The 12,568-nt window shown below is 44.7% G+C and overlaps 1 protein-coding gene across 1 annotated transcript in view; it reads left to right on the top strand.

Annotated features, from left to right (window-relative positions):
- Positions 1 to 4,327: 4,327 nt before the first annotated feature.
- Positions 4,328 to 12,568, top strand: part of RNF150 (ring finger protein 150) — a 156,871-nt gene continuing 148,630 nt past the window's right edge. Inside the window, exon 1 of the mRNA XM_084856125.1 lies at positions 4,328 to 5,481. Coding sequence (XP_084712251.1) covers positions 4,971 to 5,481 — 511 coding nt within the window. The 5' untranslated portion in view covers positions 4,328 to 4,970. The remainder of the gene's footprint in view (positions 5,482 to 12,568) is intronic.

Below are 12,568 nucleotides of genomic sequence, written 5' to 3'. Positions count from 1 at the left end.
GTCTCTTTAAACATGCATAGGATTGTTCCACTTAAAAATCTTAAAACACAAGCAGTAGCTTTGTAACCATGCAGTCTTTCATGTAGAGAAAAGTTCAGTGAGAAATCCCTTTTAAAACAACAGTCAAATATCCAAATATAAAAAAGGAGTTTATTTAGGAAAAAAGGGAAACAAAGGGAAGGCAACAATCACACACATACACAGAATTCCAAATAAAATCAAAAAGCCAGTCTAACTTATCTAATCACATTATCTACTTGAGTACAGTCTTGGGTCCTATAGTGTATATGCTGAGTTTATTGCAGAAAGGATGGTCTGAGAGAGAGTGGGAGAGAGCATGTGTCTTCAAGTTAGATGGTATATAAGAAAGCTTTAGGAGTGAGGGAATCTTTTTTATGAGGATCTCCACTCAGTAAAAGCCAGTCCCTTCGCAGAGACTGATAGCTGGTCTTTCCAAAAACGCAATAGCTTTAATTTCTGATGTCTCTAGTCTATCCAGTAAATCAGAATATTACTCGGTGGCTGGACCCACCTTTTTAATGACTGTAACTTATGTCTCAAAAGCCAAAGGTGGTTGGAAGAACCAGTCAGGCTATCAAGAAAAGGGATTAAGGTTTTGTTCACATTTGGGGGGACAAAGAAGTGATATAAGGCTAGATAAACTATTCAGGTTGTCCAGCAGGGTGCCAAATGACTAGCTCTAGGGGGCACTGTGGATTTATTATTAGAAGTAGTGGTTTGTCATATAGCACTCCACATCAGGCTTTACTTTATAATTTTTCTTGAGCTGCTACTTCTTGCTTCTCTAGAGGACACTTGAAGGATTAGAATCTGCTAGAAAGGGGGCCCCAGTTCCAACATTCCCCTTTCTACTAACCTCTTATTGATAGCCAACACTAGGTGTGGGTCGCTAGTATTCTGGAATTGTGAACAGATAGCTCTCAGATGGCTGCTCTGATAGAAAGGCTATGGCCAGGTTTATTGAAAGTGTCGCTGTGGTTTGTCTGTAATACTCGGATGGCTGAGAGACCTGCAGGGAAACATAGTGACACTGTTCTTGTCTCTCCACAGAGGTCACCCTCTGTGCTGTCCTTTCCTCCAATCTCTTCTCCCTCCCGAATTCCCAAATGAAACACAGGATGCAATTTCATACTTATATGAAATCCCCACTCACAACTGTAAATCTTGTGATTTACAATCTCTGAACAGTTCCCCAATTGTGTACAAAAATAGGTAACTTACAAGATAATAACTTCTCGGAAGTTAAGGCTTCAAAACTAATCATAGATAACAGGCAGTAAGTTCCGGGTGACATTATCTGAGCAAACGTTTTAGCTGAAGATGTATGCATGTGTGCTAAAGAGCCACACACACACACACACACACACACACACACGTTATATACACATATGTACATATACACACACAAAGAAAGAGTGATGTTAACTGTGCAATAGGAGTGATTATGTTTTCTGTGCATAGTAAATAGTCAGATCAAAGAGTTCAATCTGAATCCCAAGACAAAAGACCATAACAGAGGAATAGACGGGACAGTCAGCAGCAGTGGTAGGTCTTTGAGTGACCGCTGCCAATGGTGAGGATGTGGTTAGGGCTGGAAATGGAGCAAGTTTTGGAATCAGGCCAAATATTCTCTCTCAGGGTTTCTCTGCAGCTGTTTAAAATAAGATATTGGCAGCTGATGGGGTTCCTCACGGCTAATCCTAGTCATGTTGTGATTCACTGTGATTTTACGGAATAGTCAGGGGAAATATTTTGCGCATGCTGAGAGGTACCATCTTCATTATTCCTTCCATATTCCAGAGCTGAGTCCTGACAGTCAAAGCCAATTCCAGGGCTGAATCTAGGCTGAAATTAAGTGCTGTCAAGGGCCAATACTGCTACTAGAGGCAGAGCAGAGGGCAAGAAAAAGGTAGATGGGGACACAGCATAGACATTAATGTTTATATTATCAATCATACCATTAAAGTATCATGAGAAGTCTGTCAAGCTGAGAAATATTCTGATTCACACAGAGATATTATAGTGGTAGTGTCTGCAAAGGCAGCTTCTATACAGTCGTCACTGTCCTAACCTTCAACTATAGGTCCCTGCTTGTACATCATCACATAAGAACTGCCTTGCTGTATCAGGCTGAAGGTTGATCTAGCCCTGCTTCCTGTTCCCAGCAGTGGTCAGCCAGGTGGCTCTGGAAGTTTGCAAGGAGGGCACCGAGATGATGGCCATATATTGCCAATGCCCTTTGGAAGGGGTGGGCAACCTGTGGCCCTCCAGATGTTTTGGCCTACAACTCCCATGATCCCTCAGCACCAAGGAGCCTTGGTTATGCCAGCTAGGACAGATGGGTATTGTAGGCCAAAGTATCTAGAGGGCCATGAGTTGTCCGCCCCTGGCCTATAGAGTGGCTGCATGAGATGAGCCTTCTTCAACTGGGCTTCTTTGAGAAGATCAATCAGAAGGATGGGAAATCTCGGGTTCACATACAGTGCAAATGTATATTTAAGGCATCTCTACTCAGAATTAACTCCCACTGAATTGAAAGAGTCTTACTCCTGGGTAAGTATGTCTAGGATTGCAGTCTTAAAGCACAATCCTAATCGTGTTTAGACATGCTGGCTGGGGAATGCTGGGAGTCATAGGACTTTTTCCTGTCTAAACATGGATAAGATTGCACAGTTAGTGACTGAAAGGCTGGAGTCAGAGGCTGTCTGAGGGGATTGAGGGCAGGAGCTCATTGCCTTAACAGATTCTTATCTTCTCCTTCTCCTGTAATGGATTAGACTAGCCCCACATTTCATACGTTCCTGTGAGTAGTTTCTAATACAAGAAGATGCAAGCATGTGTCTAAACTCTTTGCTATAAGGGGGCAAAATGCAATCTTTCGAACTTGAGTTTGGAAGAAAGATCAGCCGAAGTCATGGTTTTGCAGCCTTGACTTACTTTTCCAGTCCTTGACTTACTGCAGAAACTACATGCTGTGCATTTGATAGACTGAATCCTTGAATGCTGCTTCCAAAGGGCTGATTCACACATACATCCTCGCATGACTCACCATTTGATGATTCACAGCCAAATGTGTGAAATGTCTGTATTGAAGACTATTGCTCTAAAGGTGGTGGGAGGCAATAGGAAAGCTTTATTGGTTGGTGACCTGTTGTTTTTCACGATTTGCGTTCTTCCCACTGCATCATAATTCTCTGTTCAAACATGCACAAAGACATGTACAAATGATAGTGTAGGTCTAGTTAACTCTACTGCATGCATCCTCTGCTCCTGTGTGCTTTTGTCTCAGGTCAGATGTGTTAGACGGCCACACCTCTGCTGTAAATTGGGGAGTCCTTTCAAAATCTTTGTGGGTAGACCCCACGCACTCACCATCAACTTAAAAAAAAACACCTTGGAAGCATTTCAATGGAAAAAACAAAACAATAACATTACAGTAGAGGTAAATATTGCAATGTTACTCCAGGTGTAAATGTTTTGGTAAAAAAGTTACCTTTTCTGTGATAGATATGAGTTTTTAAAAACCCCAGCCTTCACCAAAATGTGAAATAATGAATGGAGATCATGGAACAATAAATTAAAACTTGTATGAATAGGTATTGAAACAAAATGAAGAGATGCCAGGCGAAGGCCCCAGTTTTGGACAGGTTGGTACAAACATACCTTTGATGTTGTACTCATTGCGGCCTGGTCTAGCATGCAGGAGAAATGAGGTGGTAGGGTCTTGAGGTGATAAAATGGACTGTACCACTTCAGCCTGCAGGGTTTTAGGGTGGTTGTTTTGCCTTTTTTAAAATGTTTCCCCACCAAACAACAAGTCCCTGCTAGCGAATCGGGTTTAAAAGTTCTAGATTAGCCCTCACTTACTACTATGTCTGTTGGCTTTTGTCAGGGAGCCACAAGTCTCAACACATTGCGGTAGTTTATCTATAATGTGACCACCAACTTTCAGGGGGCGCCAGACAATTAGTAAATAAAAGTACTTCTACATGTGTGGCGCTTAGTTTTCTTCTTGCAACTGATCTTTTATGCCAAGGGAAAAAGAGCCCACCCGCATTCGAAGTGGTACAGTCCTTTCTACCCGCTCAGCACTCTTGCCGCCAAATTCCCTGCTGCCGGAGTAGGCCAGGCTGGCGCGATGATCAGGAGCGTGTGAACTCGCCCCTGGCTTACAGAGCGGGATTACTCTTGGCTCCTTCCCGCCCCACACTCGCCAGCAGCCACCACCCGCCACACCGGCGCGTTTCTCTGCCTACCGGCAGGTGTCCTCACCGCCCTTCCGAGTCGAGCAGCCTCTGAAAAAGCCGAGCAGCGGCAGGAGCTCTTGACATCACGTCTCCAAGCTCCTCCTGCGCACGACCCCTTCCAGCCTCAGGCTCCCTTCTTCCCTTCCCCTTCCACCAGCCGGCCCCCCAAACAAAACATTTCCGCTGGCGAGAGTCGGCTGTAAACCTAGCCGCGCTGGGCTAGGGGAGGAATGAGCGAGAGGTCAAGAGCAGGAGAGCCCGAGGCCGCCACCGCAGCAGCAGCAGCAGCAGCGGGGGGCGGCTGCCGCCTCTCCGGGGCTTTTCCTTCAGCTGCCAAGAAGGCCGCCTTGGCTCGCCTTTTCTTCCAGAAGTCCTGCTGCGGCTGAAGGCACCCGTTTGGCCGTGCGCGCCAGCTAGCTCGCCGCCCGCCCTCCTTCAGCAGCAGCAGGAGGGGGAGGACGAAGCAGCTGCCTGCAGGGTGGAAAGCCAGGCAAACGGGGGGACGGCCGGGCCGGGCCGGGCCGAGGAAAGAGCCTTTTATTTATCTCTCCACACAAAAGCAGTCACTCCAAGCGCACTCGCAGAGGAGTTGAAATGCCGGCCGGGCTGCAAAGGTGAGGCGCTCGGCCGGCCGGGCTCAGCGGCTTCGTGCGGGCTGGCGTGTCCCCACGTACATCCACGCGCGAGCGAGCGCACCCGCACATGCAGACACGCGCGCGGGGGGGCGGGCAGCGGCAGCAGTCAAAGATGGCAATGTCTGTGATCCAAGCGTGCCGCAGTCTGGCTCTCTCAACATGGCTGCTTTCCTTTTGTTTCGTGCATCTGCTGTGCCTGGATTTCACGGTGGCCGAGAAAGAGGAGTGGTACACGGCCTTCGTGAACATCACTTACCCGGATCCTGGAGGCGGCGGCGGCGGCGGCGAGCTGCGCAGCGAGAAGAGCGAGTGCGGCCGCTACGGGGAACACTCGCCCAAGCACGACGTCTGGGGGCAGGTGGCGATGACCTCGGCGGCCGCCGACAGGCAAGCCTGCGACCCCAACGCCAGGTTCGCCGTACCGGGGCCGGGCAAGATCTGGATCGCTCTCATCCCCAAGGGGAATTGCACTTACAAGGATAAGATCCGGCACGCCGCCTCCCAAAACGCCTCGGCCGTGGTCATCTACAACGTGGGCTCCAGCAACGCCAACGAGACCATCACCATGCCCCTCGCAGGTGAGCCCCCTCCCCCCCAACACCCTTTTCTCTTGGAGGGGCCCCCTCCCCATCGCACCCCTTCTGGGTCAGGCCACCAAATCTCCCAGGATGTTCTTAATAGCCCGGCCGTGGTCAGGATTACTATCCTAAACTCCGGCTGGTGGCGTGGAAAGCAGGCAGCTCTGTACGCTTGACTCACCAGGAGGCGAGTTTAGGTTATTTGTTTTTCTCGCTCCCCCCCCCCCTTCCTTGAGTTGTGATGTTGGGAAAAGAGAGACATCCTGAAAACAGGGAGGGGTGGGTGGCTGTAGTTGTGCAAGGGAGGGGGCGCATCTTGGGAGAGCTGGTCATTGAATGAGTTCAAGCTGAATGACAAATGGATTGCAAAGGACTATTCTGAATGCAGAGAAGCAGGAGCGTAATAAGGGCAGGGCAGCTGCAGGTGGGACGGAGAGAGAGAGGCATGCACACGCGGCCTTCTCCACCTGGTGCCATCCAGATGTTTTGATGTTCAATGCCCAGGATTCCCCAGCCAGCATGTCAGTAGTCAGGAATGCTGGGAGGTGTAGCTGAAAACATCTGGAGGCCACCAGGTCAGGCATCTTGTGATGGGCAGAAAAGGGAATGAGTGTATGGAGTGGGAGGTTAGAAGGAGAGTGTGCCTGCCTAGTGGAATGACAACATAGGGGAGTATTCCCAGATCCTGTCCTTTGGCTTCACTCTCAGCTTTTTCAGTGGATGTTCCAGGTATGCCCATTTGCTTTCAGTGGTCCTTCAAATTCAGTGAAGCTGGTTTGGGGCTGCATTTCTTTGTAATTATTGAAGCATTCACTATCCTGATTATTACATCTCTTCTGCCTTGCTGGACTTCTTCACCCAAACTGAAGTATTGCCCCCTACATGCATCATGGTTAACTCATATTGTAAACCTTCCTTTCTAGCTCTGCTGCAGATGGCAGGAAGCAATAAAATAATAGGGCAGTAAGCAGACTGATAAAAAATGATGTCTTTCAATATGACTGGGAAATTTTTGAAAGTTCTGGAGTTTGGGGCTACTTCCTTAGTTCCAGGGAGTTTGTGGTTTCTGTGCAGAGTGGTGGTGGTGGTGGTGTAAGCATTTTAGTGGCTTTGGCTTCAGTTACTCTGGTTGTGGAGCAGCTGTGTTGAGAATGAGCTATTCAGGATGCCAGGAATGCATTTAGGTTAATTGCTGCTACAAGATTTTACAGGGGAGATGCAGTCTTGGTACAGTATCTGTGATCCTGTGGTATGAATTATTATCTTAATTTCATGTAATACACTCATGCAATGACTTCTTTGCATTCTATATCTTTTGCAACATGCATAGTATTGATGTTATGTGATGGTGCCCCTGGAGATAATCTAGTTTGTTGTCAGAGAGGAAAAAATCATTACAAAATGGCAAAGATGGAAAAGCAGTCTCTATGATGGAGTTGTGTTTTTTATTTAATATCACTCTTCGGAAATAATGGATTTAAACACACACACAGAGCTATAGCTTGTTCTTTTTGGCAGGGTCCTTCCTAGTCTGCCAAACGCTACTGGCTTTTTATTCAAAAAGATCTTGCTCTGCAGAATCAAATGCCACTTACTAATTTGGATTGCATGCTTCTCTCTATTGAACCCAGCTGTTTCATGCCAATTTGCAGCACAATAATAAAGATGTTCCTTGGAAGTAAGTGCCACTAATGTCAATGGGGCTTACTCCTACGTAAGTGCACATGAAGTTGCAGTTGTTCTTCAGGTTAGGGAAGAATCTAGAGCCAAGATTGGTAACAAAACCTTAACTTTATTTTTTTAGTAACCATAATCCTTTGCCCCAAATGGAGTAGAATTTAGTTACAAGTGCATGAGATTGGCATAATGGTGTCTTGCAATAAGAAAACCAAAGCTTCCTATGTGATTCAACAGCTACTGTACAGGCCATATTAGACTGTGGGGTTTAGATCCTTGTGATCCGCAATTTTCTGTGGAGAACAATATTGTGCGTTTTAGCTGAGGGGGTTGGGGAAACACTTCTAAAAAAAATTAATTAAACCATGTATAATTGCTTAGATGTGTTTTGATGGCTTCCAGAGATTTCTTGATTTGCTTAAAACTTTTATGTAAGTGCCATTTGGATTTCTCTTTAGATCACTGCCTTCAGGTCCTCAGGCAATGAATGATAGCTTTCCGCACCCTGGTGCCCTCCAGATGTGTTGGACTATGAGTCCCAGAATCCCCATGCTGTGCAACCTTGTAGTCCAGCACACCTGGGGGGCATCAAGGTGAGGAAGGCTTGACTTACAGCATCATATATTTACCACTGGTATGAATTGCTGGTTGCTTTAACAAGAAATGCGACAAGTTTTTATGAAACTGAAATACTGATTCTATTCTTTATTTATTTACAATATTTATATACCCCTCCATATCTAGAACAGATTTCGGAGCAGTGAACACAAGAAATAAAAGATTAAAACACTATGTTAAAATTATACTTGTTTAAAAACACAATGCCAATAAAAACTGTAACTGGTCAATTAAGGAATGCCTTCTGGAACAGTGCTGTATTCAGGAAGCGCTGGAAACAATGCAGTGTTAGTGTCTGCCTGACCTTCAGTGGCAGGGAATTCCAAAGACAGAGGGCCACCATGCTGAAGGCTCTTCTCCTGGTGGACTCCAGTCGGGCCATAGGTCCATGTGGAACCACCAGGAGCAAACCCTCTGACGACCTCAGTGACCAGGCAGGTTGGTAAGGGAGAAGGTGCTCTCTTAGGTATCCTGATCCCTGTGTTTTGGTTTCAGTGTTGGTTTTAGAACACAGTAAACTTTATATTTGTCCCAAACAAATGTTTGTTAGGAAACACTTGGTGGTGATGATATTAACAATATATAGGTTTAAAAATTCAGAATTAAGAAAATACTTTTCCAATTACCTCATGTAGCCTATATTGTAAAAAGTGTTTTTACTGTATCAATTAATATTGAGCGGCCTCATTAAATGCTTTTCACAACATCATAGCTTCTTTGGATGCTTGTCTTTATGGCTGAACTTATTTCTGCTTGGCTTTCTGTTGGTATATGCAGCAATTTGTTTTGAAGTAAAACAACGCATTGATAGTGCCTAAAAGTGCTTAATTTTATTTCAATGGGCTTTACAATAACCCTGGAAGGTAGCCTTGTATTATCTCCATATTGCATATTTTACAGCAGCACATGTCAACATTCTTGATTAGGATCCAGAGGGCCACATGTGGAATTCTGCACACATGATGGGGCTTTTGCGGCCTCTAGCCACTACAGTCTTTCACCCTTCCGCAGCTGTTCCTAAAGATGAGAGGCCCTCCAGAGCACGGGTGGGCAGATGCCAGGCTTGCAGCAACAACTTAGTTTGTTATTAGAACCCAAAGATCCACCAACCAGATCCTGGTACAAAAGAGACATACTTAAAACTAAATAATTCTAAGCCCAGGAGCTTCTTCTGAGTATGAGAACTGAACTGTGCTCACACACTTTCCACATTAAAATCCATTCTTGGTTTCCTCAAGCTTTCTTAATTTCAGCAGTGTAATTTATTGGGGTGGGAGGAGTCATTTTGTTGCTGCTGTTGTTAAACAGTTGGAAGTCAGAAATCCTTAAATGTTCTACTGCAAATCACCCTACCGGCTAGGTATACTTTCTGCCCACCTCTGCTCTAGAGTGAGATTTAATGCAGTTTGAAGGGCTGCAGTTGGAAAGGAAACCTGTTGTGCACACCAAGACCAGATGTATTTCCCTCTTACACATAGGGCGCTTTGGATCCCAGCCATTATCCTCACATTGCAAGGGCTGAGGCTGAAAAACAGTGGCTTGCCATAGGTTATATAGTGATTTCATCATAGCTAAGAGACTTCCTGACTCACACTATTGGCACTCCACCAACAATATGACAGGGATGCACTGCTGCCTTTGGGGGAAAGCTTTCCTTTTAACCTGGGAAAGAGATAGCAACGTTTGGTCCCCACCCCTTTCAAAGGCTGGATTGTGCATGGTCTAGTAGGCAAAAAGCACATAACCTACACAGAGGAGATGGGATCAAATTACATGGTACATCAAATACGTGAATCAATGCATTTGACACATCCATTTTTACTGGTTAAATAGTAGTGAGGGAATGATCAGGAGGAGGCACACATGGCACACATGGAGGAGGGGTTTAACTCTTTTCCCCCTGTGTCCTGATGAAAATTGACCCCTGAAGCTGCTGTTTGCCCCAGAAGAGAAGCTGCCATTGGCACAAATGCACTTCATGCCCTTTCTAGATTGGGTCTCAAGCCTGAGCTGAAACTAGGCAGACTTTCTGGACAAAGTGTGGAGAATTTTCTTGTGAGTTCAGCTAAAGTTTCAAGGGAAAGTTTGCAGGTTTGCTGCTGATCTCCAGTGGAGAACTGGAATGTGATTGACGTTAAGCCCAACATTGCAGGCACATCCCAGAAAAATGCTAAACGCTGTTCTATGCTTTAAAAAAAACCTGTTGGCTTCTGAATTGCCTTCCAAACAAATAGGGGCAGCATTTTGGACCATTCCTAGTATTGCCTTATTTTGAAGCTTGCTCTGTTAACTCCTGTCTTGGCTACTAGCTCGGACATAATGTATTCCACATTTATTTTTCATGTGGGAAGCATTACAATGGAATATTCTAACACATTTTTCCCCATTGCTATGGCTACCTCTCCAGACAAAAACAGTGATGCATTCATGGAAAGCGTCTTGTGAGTGTGGATGTTAAGGGGGTTGGATGAGAGAGCCTATTGCACTGGACAATAGAAATAAGGGCTCCACTGTAGATGTATGTGCATAAAGGTATATGGTGGCTGAGGGAGGAGAAACCTCACCTTCACAGGACGGGATGCTTTAGACTATGTTCTTCAAACTGTGGAGGAGGCCTTTACAAATAGATAGGGCCAGAAAATTAGTAAAATGCAACTTCTACCATGGCCCCAGTCCTAATCCAGATCGCCTACTTATTTTTCTTTTTCAAAGGCTTTGGTGACCTCACACTTTTGTGCATCCCAGTAGAGTTCATTTCCTGTATCTAATAAGGTATGTTTTGGGCTGTTTAATAGTGAAAATTAGTCAGATTCCCATGCACCTGTGGAGAGCAGTATGCACCATCTTCAGAATCTAAGTTTTAATTTTTAAAAGAGTTTCCAGCTTTCTTAGGTGTAGGGGGAAAAAACCCCAGAAGGTGTAACACTTCTGTGATGAAAGGCTTAGTCAGGAAGCTAGACAAGCTATTGCCTCTTCCTGGCAAGAACAGAACAGGAAACTCCTGCCTCCACCCAGACACAATGATGTTCAGTGCCACCTAGTGGCTAAACTATATAATGACACTATCCATACATTTACCCCTTTTGTTTAAAGAAGCAAATAAATCAGCACTGCTGAAATGTTTAATAATTCAGGTAATCATCTCTAAATCTCAAAGGCTTCCAAATAACTTGATCGGAGCAAGTAACAATGTGTCAAGTCTTACAAGATAACTCTGGCAAAGTCTCAGTAGCTGAACTGCACCTTCTCAAGTAGGAAGATGTCAGTTTCTGTTAAGTATTCCACATGTGGTCTCGAGAGAAAATGATCTCAGGTGTTTCAGTCTTTCCTTGTACAGTAGCCATTTATTTTCTTCATCAAGTTTGATATAAACTTTCTCTCCCGTTTCTAACACTGATTGAGCCAGTTATAGGAATGTCCATAATTCCTTTCATCTTGGTAATCTGAAGAAGCAACCTTTTCCAGGTCAGGCTGCCTTGGAATGAACTTATTTTCTAGGATTGGAATGGGTGTCCTGATTTGTCTTCCTGTTAACTATTGGATATAGCCCAGCAGAATTGTTTTCAGTGATGTTGACCTGTAGCTTAAAAGAGCAATTCTGTCTCAAAATTTTCTTTATAGCCTATACTTCTCTCTGCCTTACCATTTGTTTGACGGTAGCTGGGACTAGTGGTAATATGGCAAAAGTTGTAATACGTCCAGAATGACTAGAATTCTGCTGCTGTAAATTGGGTTACATTGTTAGTCACAAGTTCCTCTGGAATGCCAAAGCCAGCAAAGGTATTCTTCATTTGTTCGACAACATTGTGGCAGGTAATGTTAGGGAAGGTAAGTATCCCAGTATATCTTGAACAACCAAATAGCAGATCACGATCTTCTAAGGTCAGCTGCTAGCCTTTTCTAAAGCTTATCAGATAAAGATACAGTAATTAATTATTATTTCCATTGTACTAACCTATTTCTTCTGCAGTAATTACAGGATAAGATTTTGTTATTAATGTTACTTCCAGTGCCAGGCCACCATACTGTGGCCTGGTTCACACACAGCACTAACCCATGGTTCATTTAAGCCATGGTTAATCATCTGCCAGGGTTTGTCTGGAATATGATCAAATAAACCATGGTTTGCTTTCTCAATCCCTGGTTTGTGTGTTTGCTTCCTCCTTCACTTGCTCCCTCCCTGTATCCCAAAAGCCTTTGCAGCGCTTTAATACCGGTATGTAGAGTGACTGGGTTTGTTTTTTTTCTGCTTTCACTTGCCATCTCTGCCAGAACAGCCATTGAACTGAGTGATTCTGAGTTCAAACTTAACAACAACCCATGGTTAAACAACCCAGAGTTCATAATCCAGCAAACCATGGTTTCTTGTTCTGGGTTGGTCATGAACATATTGCCATGCTCACACATCACAAAAACCCAGAATTCAGCAACCCAAACCATGGGTTAGCATTATGTGCGAACCAGGCCTGTATGTTTGGCTCATGCAGAGCATTTAGTCAGACCATGATCTCCTTGGTAGATAACGACTTTTTTTTCTCATAGATTGTGGTACAACCATTTGGTTCACTTTCGTTATTAGGCCTTCCAGTTCACTCAGTTTTCCATAGTCGGCTAAGTACTTTCTAGTCATTTCTGATGGATTACTATTTGGGTGATCATGAGCTGATACAGTGTAAGACTCCTTGGAGTTCTGGCTCTCCATGAGTAGTATTTTGGATGTGATAAAGTTTATTTTTAGATGATAGCAGAAAAGCCTGCATAGCATGAACATAAGTCTTAACATCCTCCTCTA

Source organism: Heloderma suspectum, chromosome 5, assembly GCF_057233095.1.
Source record: "Heloderma suspectum isolate Gila_16-S chromosome 5, 16-S_ref, whole genome shotgun sequence".
Lineage (NCBI taxonomy): Eukaryota > Metazoa > Chordata > Lepidosauria > Squamata > Helodermatidae > Heloderma > Heloderma suspectum.
The sequence above is the reverse complement of the archived record's forward strand: the minus strand, read 5'-3'. Positions and strand labels throughout refer to the sequence as shown.